General features: G+C 46.1%; 1 protein-coding gene across 1 annotated transcript in view; it reads right to left on the minus strand.

Annotated features, from left to right (window-relative positions):
• FBXL5 (F-box and leucine rich repeat protein 5) overlaps window positions 1–13,031 on the minus strand; it is a 149,420-nt gene that overhangs the window by 84,510 nt on the left and 51,879 nt on the right. Inside the window, exon 5 of the mRNA XM_030191207.1 lies at window positions 378–560. Within this exon, the coding sequence (XP_030047067.1) occupies window positions 378–560 (183 nt within the window). The remainder of the gene's footprint in view (window positions 1–377; window positions 561–13,031) is intronic.

Raw genomic sequence — 13,031 nt, forward strand, 5'->3', positions numbered from 1 at the left:
AAAAAAAAAGGGAAAATTGTGCATCTGGCAAAAGACTAAGGGGGTCTTTTACTAAAGCTTATATCGAGTTATCTGCAGCAGGGCCCACAGGAATAAAATGGGTTCTGCTGCAGATAACTCGAGCTAAGCTTTAGTAAAAGACCCCCTAAATAATTTTACACCCTTGTAGAAACAAAATAAATTAAATTAAACTGCTTGTCACGTAAGCAAAAAACCTCTTCACAGCCTCTGACTACTTATGTTGTATAAAAAAATGTTGAAAAATAACTTATTTTTGGGCAGAACAAGAGGAGAAACGGCAAAAAGTTACCAGCATGAAGCATGTACAATTTTTCAGATGGCATGGTTTAAAAAACTTTTAGCCTAAGCCCTTCTACCTCTAGCCCAAAGAACAGGGTAAAGATGTTTCCAAAGACATCCAGTTTTAGTCAGTTGTGACCATTTAGTGTTTACTTGGCTGCAGCGACACAGGTCCTGAGGGTTTAGGTAGGAAAATATTTTCAGCACTACTTCAAGCGGAAGATGGGAAATACATGCAGTATCGCTTGTCACCTCGGTTTCTGTAACACAAGATAATCAGAGTCAGGATTCAGTGAGAAAACATATTATATATTTTATTAGGAAGGTAGAACAGGGTGCATTATTATGGGAATACCAACTATGCTCATGGTAATCTCATGACAGTTGTTGACCAGGCATTAGAATTTAGTCTGATCAAGAAGGCATTTCATTCAACTGAATACACAATATGGTAAAGATTATAAGTCCAAAACAAGTACAGAATACCTGCCTCATGAGCTACTCAAAACCTTAGGCAATCATGTGAGTTTGCACAAAAATAGACAACTTAAATGATCTTTTTCACGCAGTTTAAACACCAGGAATTTTACAAAACTAAAAATGTTTATTTTTTGATATGATGGGAGTTAATTGTTAAGTCTGACTGTTCCAACTGCATACAGTTCGATACTGTTTTTCTAAAGGCTCACAAGCTTGGTTCAGATGTCATGCAGAATGTAAGTTCCTCAGTTCTAAATTTATTTCTATACTAAAGATGATCAATTTCCTTTTCAGTGTTGGGTCTGATCTCACCACCTCCCTCAACTGCATAACAAGAACTGCACATGCAACAGCTTTAGGTCACCAGAGCTATTTTGAGAAATGGTACCAGTGTGGCAGGACTGGTTGTTCTGTGAGAACTCAGCAATAGGTAAGAGACCTGGGAAGATTTTATTTCTTTTGCATAGCTAGAATGGGGCTTAAATTCTCTCTAGGGTGTTTATTCTGTAGGTGGGAGTTGGCATGCCAGCCTGGGGCAACACCTGAGAAAGTCTCTGGTTCAGACAATATTTGAAACCTAGATTACAGCCAACTTCTCAAATTCACTTCAAACCTTGGGCCCTGCCATATCCAGGGTTCACACAATGCCAATTTATCAACTGTGACTCCACATGGTATCTGAACTAAGCCCCACTGACATACTGTAAACTGACCATAATTCACTTTGGATTCTCACTTCTACTGAAAACTACTTCTACAAAACCACCATAACATAAACCTCACACTTACAAAAGTCAGAGTACGATAATCACTGTTGTCTGTTTCTCACTGGTATGCTAACAAAGCACCACAGTATAAAACAAAACATTGCCAAACGCTATGAAACACCAAAACATCAAGAACAAGACTAACATTAAGATTATAAATAGAGAATGACATAAGGACAAAGTTTGTCAGTGTCCCCGCGGGCTTTGTCCCCATCTACAGAAGCCTTGAACACTAATGATTATATATTTAAATCTTTTTATTAAAGTATAAAAAGCACAATATTCTGTGAAGCTGTTTATAAATGGCAAATAGAAAACAATAATAATGAGCAACTATAACCACCACCTCACACCCTCTACCCTTCCAACCCCAATAGCTGACTTCTACTACCCCAAGGAACCCTAATCCACCCAATTAAAATGTCCAGGGGTAGAAAATACAACTTATTCTGAATGCCCTAGCAGGGTGATAAATATGCCCTATGAAGCACTGTCATTCATCCACAGATTTAAAAAAATAAGTCATCAACAATCTCAGGATTCAGTCTAGCTCTTTTGTCCTCCACAGTCCCTCCTGCAATAGAAAATGTCTTCTCAGAAGATGTGCTGGTAGCAGGAATGCACAAACCTCCATGTAAATTTTGCCAGTTATGACCAGCACTTTTGCTTCTTTTTCTAAAAAATCAAAACGTTGTCATCTGCATCACTCGAACATAAATAACTGTCCAATTCGTTAACAGCCTTCAAAGTAGAGAACGACACAGGGACAAACTTTGTCTCAGTCAGCTTTGTCCTTGTGGACTCTAGCCTCGTGTCAAAATTCCTTAGCGTCCCTCCAGACCGGCCCAGAAAGATACTGATGGGTTGTACATTCCTTCCAGCAGGTGGAGACTGCGAATTCTGACTCTCAAAGAGCCCTGGCTAGCTATAGTAAGAACCAGTATTTTCAGTCTCTAACAGGTGAAAAGTGGTGAGCCATTCAGTCTCATACTTATTTTTTTCTATTTTTGCCTCCTTTTGGTTAAAAGAACCCCCTCGGGGGTCACACTCAGATGGCCGCACCCTCCCCCCCCCCCCCCCCCCCCCCAACAACCTCCTGACTTCTGTTTTTAGTGCAATTTAATATTAAATGGGTCTTCGGTGCTGCACTAAACCTCAGCCCATTCGAGGAAGGGTTTCCTGAGGACAGGGAGAGACAGCTGCTTTGCTTCAGTACTGTGGAAAAAAGAGAAAAGAAAAGAAAACTGCCAAACGTGGCTCAGATTCTATTTTGCCACGTCTGTATTTCAGACGGTATTTAACGCTCCTATTTTGGGGGGGGGGGATGGCACAGAAGCTGCAGCATTGTGTGGTTATGTCAGCGCAGGGGCTTCATGGCATCTGATACCTGTAATAAATTTTGTACCGCCAAAGAGGTTCTGACACTTATTTCAGAGTCAAGGTGTGAATCGGGAGCTCTGCTTCCTGCTCCAGGGCAATCAGCTGTTCTTTCTCAAACTCCGGCTTTGGTGGAAAGCGCCGCCATTAAGCAGTCGCAAGTGTCACCATTAGGCAGTCACAGCCTACCATATCAGAGCTCGGTTCTTCGGCTCCAGAAAAGTCCCCGGAGTTTTCATTCATGCCTGGGTCGTTACGGGGGGGGGGGGGGGGGGGGTGAGGGGAAGAACTTCAAGGGGGTCCAAATGTACAGAGTGTTTTTAATGCATAAATCGGATCCCTCTCCAGTGCTCTCTTCTGAAGTGTCAGGGGACCTCATATCATTCTCTTTGGCTGCGAGGCTGGTCTGCTGATGCGGCGTCCAAGTCTAAACTTAGTTCCCCTTTAGAGGATCTTTTCTTTTTGGTGATGAGTTGGATAAATTAGTTAAGAGTTTAGGGAATTCCTGAAGATCGTCATAGGCCGACTGGTCATGGAATTCTTTCAAGTAAGGCACATGGCACAGATTTTTGTCGATTTCGGCCAGGCAGAGAACCTTCTGTTCAAAAGTCTCACTATTTTCAAAGGTTCCAATCTTTTCGAGGTGCCTGCCATGGAAGTAGAGATGCAGGTACTTCCTTCCAATCCTCTGCTCATCCAGCACAATGAAGGTTTCCGGGCCCAACCTCCACTTCTAGTGGGAGCTCAGTTAGCTCAGTTTTATTGGAGGTGGGCCCAAATTACCACCAAATGGGTTCTCAAGGTTATTCACGAAGGGTATGCCTTACAGTGTGTGCAGCCGCTGCCAGATGCTTTCCTAGAGTCTCCTTGTCATTCTTGTCTAAAAGCAAGAGCGGTCAGGGTCACTCTGGAAAGGCTTCTTGCTTTACAAACAGTCTGCCCTGTTCCTCCTTCAGAAATAAGAACAGGTCACTATTCCATTTACTTTGTAGTTCCCAAAAAAAGAGGGGTCCTTTCGCCCAATTTTGGATCTCAAGGCAGTCAACCAGGCGCTCAAGGGCACCAGTTTTCATATGGAAACTCTACGTTTGGTCATTGTTGCTGTTCAATCAGGGGAGTTTCTGATGGATCTAGATTTGACAGAGGCTTATCTGCATATCCCAATTCATCCTTTCCACCAAAGGTTTCTTCATTTTGCGGTTTTGGGCAGCATTTTCAGTTTCAAGCTCTTCCTTTTGGTCTTGCTACGGTTCCTCATACCTTTATGAAGGTTATGGTATTAGTGGCAGTGGCTCTCAGAAAGAAGGGCATTCTGGTCCATCCTTACCTGGACAATTGGTTGATCAGAGCAAAATCGTATCAAGAAAGAGTGAGTAGTTCAATTTCTTCAATGGATTGATTGGGTAGTAAACCCATTCAAGATTTGTCTGGTGCCGTCTCAGACTCTTACTTATCTAGGAGTTTCTTTCGACACACTGCAGAAGTCAAGTATTTTTGCCTCAGAACAGAATTCAAACTTCAGGATCAGATACAGTCTACTCTTTGCAAGCCAGTACCATGTGTGAGAGATTATCTTCAAGTCTTAGGATAAACTTTAGTAACAATCGAGGTAGTTCCTTGGGCCAGAGCACATATGAGGCCTCTCCAGAAGTCCCTCTTATCCCGTTGGTCTCCGCAGACATTCTTTGAGGGTCAAACTGATTCTCAGGACTCAAGAGTGCGGGAGTCTTCACTGTTGGCTTTGGATACAAAATCTTGTCAAGGGAGTTCTTTTAGATCCTCCTCAGTGGGTCATACTGACAACCGATGCCAGTCTCAGGGGCTGGGGAGCACACTGTCTGGGTAATGTTGATCAGGGTCTTTGGTCTCAGGAGGAGATGTCTTAAACAATCTTTTGGAAATGAACAATTTGTCTGGCCCTAGGGGCATTCTCTCATGTACTCAGACACAGACCCATGCGAGTTCTCTCAGGCAATGCAACAGAAGTGGCATACTTCAATCGTCAAGAAGGAATGAGAAGTCTCCTTCTAGAGCAGGAGGAAGCTCCTCTCATGTCTTGGGAGGAGCTCCATCTCTCGGACCTGTCGTCATCTCATGTGGTGGGGACACAATGTCCAGACGGACTCCCTCAGTCGTCACACCCTAGATCCAGGAGAATGGGACCTCAGTGCACCTGCTTTTCAGGCGATTCTCAATAAATGGGTATTACCAATCATGGATCTGATGGCTACCGCACACAACTTCAAGATGCCTCGATTCTTCAGTAGTCGGAAAGATCTCAGAGCAGTGGAAATAGATGCTCTTCATTAAATGTGGCAATCAGATCTTCTTTGTATGTTTCCTCCATGGCCCCTCTTAGGGAGTCATTCCATGGATCAAGAGACACACACAGGTCTAGTAATTCTCATAGCGCCAAATTAGCCTCGCAGATCTTGGTATGCAGATCTCGTACGTCTCGCAGTCGACTCTCCTATCAAGCTTCCAAACTCTCTGGACCTTCAAGGGCCGGTAGTTCATCCAGATCCGGCTTGATTTCGTCTTACGGCTTGGTTCTTGAAAGGGTGCAATTGTCTAAGAGAGGTTTATTCCTCTAATGTCATAGTTACGATGCTTCACTCGCGACATCAGTCAACTTCTTCGAATTACATTCGCACTTGGCGTATTTTTGAGGCTTGGTGTGCCAATCAATCTTTTTCTCCATTTCGTGCATCGGTGGTCCAAATCTTAGATTTTTTACAGGAATGATTTGATAAAGGCTTGGCAATTGCTTCCCTTAAGGTGCAGATTGCGGTATTGTCTTGTTTTCGAGGTAGAATTAAAGGAAAGTCTTTGGCTAGTCATCCAGATGTTTGTTTCCTTAGAGGTGCAGGATTACTTTGTCCTCATCTAGAGCGATTTTTCCTGCTTGGGATCAAAATAAAATATTATTAAACATCCTAGAATACTTCAGGATTGGAGGAAACGTTCTTAGTTGTTCAAAGGCTTCCTAACTGCAAGAACCTACCAAGTGATATCTAATATGAAAACATCAGCACCATGGAAACCAGAATGCGGAGTACCCCAAGGATCACCGCTTTCATTGACCCTTTTCAACCTAATGATGACACCTCTGGCCAAATCGTTATCCAACCAAGGCCTCAATCCATACATCTACGCAGATGATGTCACGATCTACATCCCGTTCAAACATGATCTAAAAGAAATCACAAATGAAATTAATCACAGCCTCCAAATCATGAACTCATGGGCGGATGCATTTCAATTAAAACTTAACGCAGAAAAAACACAATGTCTCATCCTCTCATCACAACACGAGCAAACCCACCACTATAAACACCCCAAACTATACCCTTCCTGTTTCAGATAGCCTGAAAATACTTGGAGATACAATTGACCGAAATCTCACACTAGAAAGCCATGCGACAAATACAACAAAGAAAATGTTCCATTCAATGTGGGAACTCAAAAGAGTAAAACCTTTCTTCCCAAGGGAAATATTTTGCAGCCTGGTACAATCAATGGTGCTAAGTCACCTAGATTACTGCAAATGCAATCTATGCCGGATGTAAAGAACAAATCATTAAGAAACTCCAAACAGCCCAAAACACAGCAGCCAGCCTCATATTTGGAAAAACGAAATACGAAAGAGCCAAACCCACTTAAAGAATGTATTACGTTCAAAATCTGCACTCTGGTTCATAAAATCATTTACGGCGAAGCCCCGGTGTACATGTCAGACCTCATAGATTTACCACCCAGGAACACCAAAAGATCAGCACGCACATTCCTGAACCTCCACTACCCCAGCTGCAAAGGACTAAAATATAAATTAACATATGCATCCAGCTTCTCCTACATACGCACACAGCTATGGAATGCATCACCACCCGCCGTGAAAAAAATGCACGACCTAACTTTCAGAGATCACTGAAGACCAGCCTGTTCAACAAGGCATACCACAATGATCCATCCTAATACTAGACAACGAAACTCAAGCCAGAACTGGATAAAACCTAACTCTCTATACTCGACTACCAAGGTCTACTCTACCACGAATGAACTTTTAACGCAATACCACTTTACCTCTCATTCCGAATATGTACTCTTTATACTCGACTGCTTAATCTACTATGTCAATCATGATCTTTAATGTAATACCACTTGCATCTCTCACTCCGGAAATGGCAATCGCCATGACGGAACAATGTAAGCCACTTTGAGCCTGCAAATAGGTGGGAAAATGTGGGATACAAATGCAACAAATAAATATAGTACTTTCAGCCCTTACTAGGCCACCTTTTGAATCTTTGGTGGGCTGCTCGCTAAAAGATTTGACGCTTTAGTTTAGAAGTTGGACTGTATATGATTGGTAAAATGCTCCCTTTTCCTTTTTATATGGAATGAGTTTTCTGAGAACAATGCATATTTGTATTTTGGAAAATTAACAAATATTAAATTTAAAAATAAGTGCTAAGAAAAAGCAGTCTTGGGAAACGGAGCAGAAACTAACTGAAGCCATGAACAAAAAGAGCCATTTCACTGAAATTGCTGGTTTTCAGCTTTAGAAAACACTTGGGTTAGCAGTATAACCGTGCACTGCCATGTCCATGACTGTTTTAATTCCCCAGGCTAAGATGAGTTGAAAATTCTGTAGATGCAGCATTCAAAGCCTTTGCCTGGGGGGGGGGGGGGGGGTCCTTAGTCATTCCTTAACAGTGGCATTGCCAGTGAAAACTCAGGGCGCATATGCACCAGGCTACAGACAGTAGTGCTCTGTGGCCCTTTGCTAAAGACTATTTTGCTGCAAAATGATAGCTCATGCTGTCATAGGCAACAAAGATCATTTTTTAAAAGCTGGAACCACAAAAGAGAGGAAAGACACAAAGGCCAAAGTCTGTCAGTATTAAGCCACACTAGAACAATAAAAACTTATTTGAATCTCAGAACCAAGTTCTTGCTTTTAAAATGTTCGTTTACAGTTTTTCACATTTTATATCATGTCAGTGCATCAGAATTACATGCTAATTCTTTCCACTCAATCACACCTTCCAGGGGAAAAATGTTTTACTGGGGGTCAAAGCATATACTCCAAAATAAAAAATATATGTCTCCACCCTCTCTCTCCCTCACCCCATGCTAAAACCTGATAAAAAAGCATCTTTAGCAGCAACTGCTGCTGCAAGTGCTTGGGACAGACATTCACCAATTTTGCATATTTAGATCTGTCAATATTAGAGCATTCTTTTTTTTTCTAAACTGTTCAAATTCTCTCAAGACCCACACCTTGAATGCCCACCTATATCAATGGATGAACGTATTGTTACATCTGCAGGACACTAAATTTCTTTTAAATTCTGGTTTCTGGAGAAGGCAATTCTTAAATGACAATCCTGCAATATACTATGGGACTGCATAATGTCCCAGTTCCTGTAAAAAGAAAAGATACATACCTGTAGCAAGTATTCCCCGAGGACAGCAGGCTGATTGTTCTCACTGATGGGTGACGTCCACAGCAGCCCTGAGGTCTGGAAATCTACCTAGCAACAAACGTTTGCTAGAGCCTTCGGTCGTGCGCAGGCGCACGCACCGCGCATGCGCGGCCATCTTCCCGCCCATCGAGCAGGGACATCAGTTAGATCAAAAAGCAAAGATGAAAAGAAGGAACAACTCCAAAGGGGAGGAGGGTGGGTTTGTGAGAACAATCAGCCTGCTGTCCTCAGAGAATACCTGCTACAGGTATGTTTCTTCACTTTCTCCGAGGACAAGCAGGCTGCTTGTTCTCACTGATGGGGTATCCCTAGCCCCCAGGCTCACTCAAAACAAAGAAAGGTAATAGGGCCTCGCAACGGCGAGGACATAACAAGGATTGACCTACGAAGAAAACAACTAACTGAGAGTGCAGCCTGGAACAGAACAAAAATGGGCCTAGGGTGGTGGAGTTGGATCCTAAGTTCCAAACAGATTCTGCAGCACCGACTGCCCAAACCGACTGTTGCGTCGGCTATCCTGCTGAAGGCAGTAGTGAGATATGAATGTGTGGACTGAAGACCACATCACAGCCTTGCAAATCTCTTCTATAGTGGCTGACTTCAAGTGGGCCACCGACGCTGCCATGGCTCTAACACTATGAGCCGTGACATGACCCTCAAGAGTCAGCCCAGCCTGGGCATAAGTGAAGGAAATGCAATCTGCTAGATGATTGGAAATGGTGCATTTCGCGACAGAGACTCCCCTCCTATTGGGATCAAATGATACAAACATTTGGGCGAACTGTCTGAATGGGCTTGTCCACTCCAGATAGAAGGCCAATGCTCTCTTGCAGTCCAATGTGTGCAACTGACGTTCAGCAGGGCGGGTATGAGGTTGGGGAAAAAATGTTGGCAAGACAATTGACTGGTTCAGATGGAACTCCAACACCACCTTCGGCAAGAACTTAGGGTGAGAGCGGAGGACTACTCTGTTGTGATGAAATTTAGTATAGGGAGCATGGGCTACCAAGGCTTGAAGCTCACTGACTCTACCAGCTGAAGTGACAGCCACCAAGAAAATGACCTTCCAGGTCAAGTACTTCAGATGGCAGGAATTCAGTGGCTCAAAAGGAGGCCCTCATCAGCTGGGTGGAACGAAGTTGAGATCCCATGACACTATGGAGGTTTGACAGGGGGCTTTGACAAAAGTAAACCTCTCATGAAGCAAACAACTAAGACTGTGCAGAGATAGGCTGACCTTCTACACGTTGATGGTAAGCGCTGATTGCACTAAGATGAACCCTTACGGAGTTGGATTTGAGACCAGACTCTGATAAGTGTAGAAGGTATTCAAGCAGGGTCGTGTAGGACAACAGCGAGGATCTAGGGCCTTGTTATCACCCAGACGGCATTTGAAAGAATAACACCGCTTCGTGGAATCTTTCCTGGAAGTAAGCAAAACCCGGGAGACACCCATCGGAGAGACCCAAGGAAGCGAATTCTACGCTCTCAACATCCAGGCCGTGAGAGCCAGAGACTGGAGGTTGGGATGCAGAAGCGCCCCCTTGTTCTGAGTTATGAGAGTCGGAAAACACTCCAATCTCCACGGTTCTTCGGAGGATAATTCCAGAAGAGGAGGGAACCCAAACCTGACGTGGCCAGAAGGGAGCAATCAGAACCATGGTTCCTCGGTCTTGCTTGAGTTTCAGCAAAGTCTTCCCCACCAGAGGTATGGGAGGATACGCATAAAGAAGGCCCTTCCCCCAATGCAGGAGAAAGGCATCCGATGCTAGCCTGTCGTGTGGTGGAACGGGCTCGACCGCATTGGCGCTGAGAAGGGCAGAGAGTTCCTCTGCAAGTACCTGCCTGTGCTGAAAACTGAAGGAGCTTGAGCAATTTGGAGGTGTAGAAATCAAATTGAGGGTGTATCCCTAACAGGACTATTTGGAGAACCCACCGGTTGGAGGTTATGAGAGGCCCACCTTCGGTGAAAAATTTTAACCTCCCTCCGACTGGCAAGTCGTCCGGCACAGGTACGTTTATGGTGGCTATGCTCAGGTGGAGCCAGTCAAAAGCCCGTCCCTTGCTTTTGCTGGGGAGCTGCAGGGGCCTGCCTGGGTGCACGCTGCTGACGCGAACGAGCGCGCTGGGGCTGAGCTTGAAGGCTGTCGAGAAGGTGGAGTGTACCTACGCTTATTGTAAGAATAGGGAGCACTCCTCCTTCCCCGGAAAAAACGTTCTACCAGTTGAGGTAGATGCTGAAGGCGCCCGGTGGGAGAGATTATCGAGGGCAGTTACCCGCAGGTTGAGCTGTTCTAACAACTACTCAACCTTCTCGCCAAAAATGTTAGCCCCCACGGCAACGAACATCCACAAGCCGCTGCTAGGTCCTACTGTCCAGGTAAGAGGCACGCAGCCATGACAGTCTGCGCATCAGTATACCTTGAGCAGCGGACCTGGATGCAACATCAAAAGTGTCATAAGCACCCCTGGACAGGGAATTTACGACACGCCTTCAGCTGCCTGACCACCTACTGAAAAGGCCTGGCTCTGCTCTACAGGGAGCTTATTCACCAGGTCCGCCAGTTGCTTCACATTGTTTCCGCATATGGATGCTCGTGTACAGCTGGTACAACTGGATCTTGGACACGAGCATAGAGGACTGGTAGGCCTCCTCCCCAAATAATCAAGAGTTCTAAATTCCCGCCCCGAGGGCGCGAGGCAAAATCCCTAGAACTCTGGCTCTCTTGAGAGTAGAACTCCACACCATAGAGTCATGCGGTAACTGGGTTCCTCATCAACTCAGGTTCTCCGTGGACCGATACTGGGACTCAACCTTCTTAGGAATGGTGGGATTAGTTAAGGGTTTCGTCCAGTTCCTAAGCAATGTCTCCTTCAGGACATTATGCAAAGGAGCAGTGGACGACTCCTTAGGTGGCGAAGGATAGTCAAGGACCTTGAGCATCTCAGTCCTAGGCTCATCCTCAGTAACCACGGGAAGGGAATGCCCACAGACATTTCCCGGACAACGGAGGCAAAAGAAAGGCTCTCCGGTGGAGGAAAGCTTTCTTTCAGGTGAGGGAGTGGGGTCAGAAAAAAGACCACAAGGACTCCTCGGATGAGAATACCTGGGATCCTCTTCCTCCTCCCATGAGTCCTCCTGCTCGGTATCGGACAAAAGCTCTCGAACAGCAGTCCGTAACCGGGCCCACGTCGACTGCGAGGAACTATGTCCCCAACGGTGTCGTTGAGAGGCCGACTCCCTCGGCGGTGGCAATGAAGCTCCCTCCAACGACGGGAAGTCGACCTGGGTGGCCGCCGAAGCCGATGCCGCAAGCTGTACCGGTGCCGCAGACCTCACCACAGGCAAGGAGCCAGCCGATGCTTCTGTCAACGGCACCAAGGGCGCAAGCACCCCCAGTACCGGTACAGACTGGCGCCACAGCCCTTCCAGGAGGACCTGGGAGAATGGCTCAGAGGCGCTGGTCAGAGTCTCTATCGGGAAAGGCAGGGGAGCCGGTACAGGAGACGGAGACAGAACCTGCAAAGGATGAGGCGGTACAGGGCTGTCCATTGACCGACGCATCGACACCTCCTGAATAGAGGGGGAGCGGTCCTCCCGGCGTCTATGCTTCTCGGGTGCCGAGTCCCTCGACGCCCCGGAGCTCCCGGTACCGTGTCGAGAAGGAGATTGATGCCGATGCTTCTTAGCCTTCGCCCGAGGCACGGCATCAGTACGCCTCGGTACCGACAAGGACATCGAATCCAAACGTCTCCTCGGGCTCGGGTCCGAAGGTCGGTCCCGATGGGCCTGCGAAGCAGGTGCCTACAAGACAGGTGGAGACCCGCTCGACGGCTCACTACTCCCAGCACGCAGTGGTCTGCAGACAGCCATAACCTGCACTCCTGACGTCGATACTTGCTCCGGTGCAGACATCGACACCTCCGAACTCGGTACCTTTGTCGACATCGATGCCGAAATACCAGGCAAAGCTCCAAACAGACGGTCCCCGCTGAGCTTTTCTCGCCACTTATGTTGCTTCTTGAGACTGAAACACAATTTACAGGCGGCTGGGCAACGTTCGGGCCCAAGGCACTGAATACACCACGCGTGTAGATCAGAAAACGAGATTGTCCGGCTGCACCGACCACACTTCTTGAAGCCGCTGGGAATCCTCGATGGAAAAATAGCGGTGGCGAAGTCAAAGTCGGCGATGGTGCCAAAAGAAGGCACAAAAGGGGAGAAAACCCGAACGGGCGGCCAAAGAAGGCCGCAATGGCGGCAAAACGAAACTTAAGCCGGCCAACACTAAAAAAAAAAAAAAAGTTTTCCTTAGACTTTAACATCTCAAAGGAGCCTACAGAGAAGAAAGAAAAAGAGAAACACGCGAAAGAGCACAAAAAAAACCGAAGGCTTTCTCAGGACGCGCTGAGAGGAACCAAAACACAGTCTCTCTCAACCGCAGACAAAAAGAAACTGATGTCCCCACGTGACGGGCGGGAAGATGGCCGTGCCCGCGCGCGACCAAAGGCTCTAGCAAACTTTTGTTGCTAGGTAGATTTCCAGACTTCAGGGCTGCCGGACCCATCAGTGAGAACAAGCAGCCTGCTTGTCCTCGGAGAAATAATGTTACCCACC

The sequence above is a fragment of the Microcaecilia unicolor genome, chromosome 2, assembly GCF_901765095.1.
Source record: "Microcaecilia unicolor chromosome 2, aMicUni1.1, whole genome shotgun sequence".
Classification (NCBI taxonomy): Eukaryota; Metazoa; Chordata; class Amphibia; order Gymnophiona; family Siphonopidae; genus Microcaecilia; species Microcaecilia unicolor.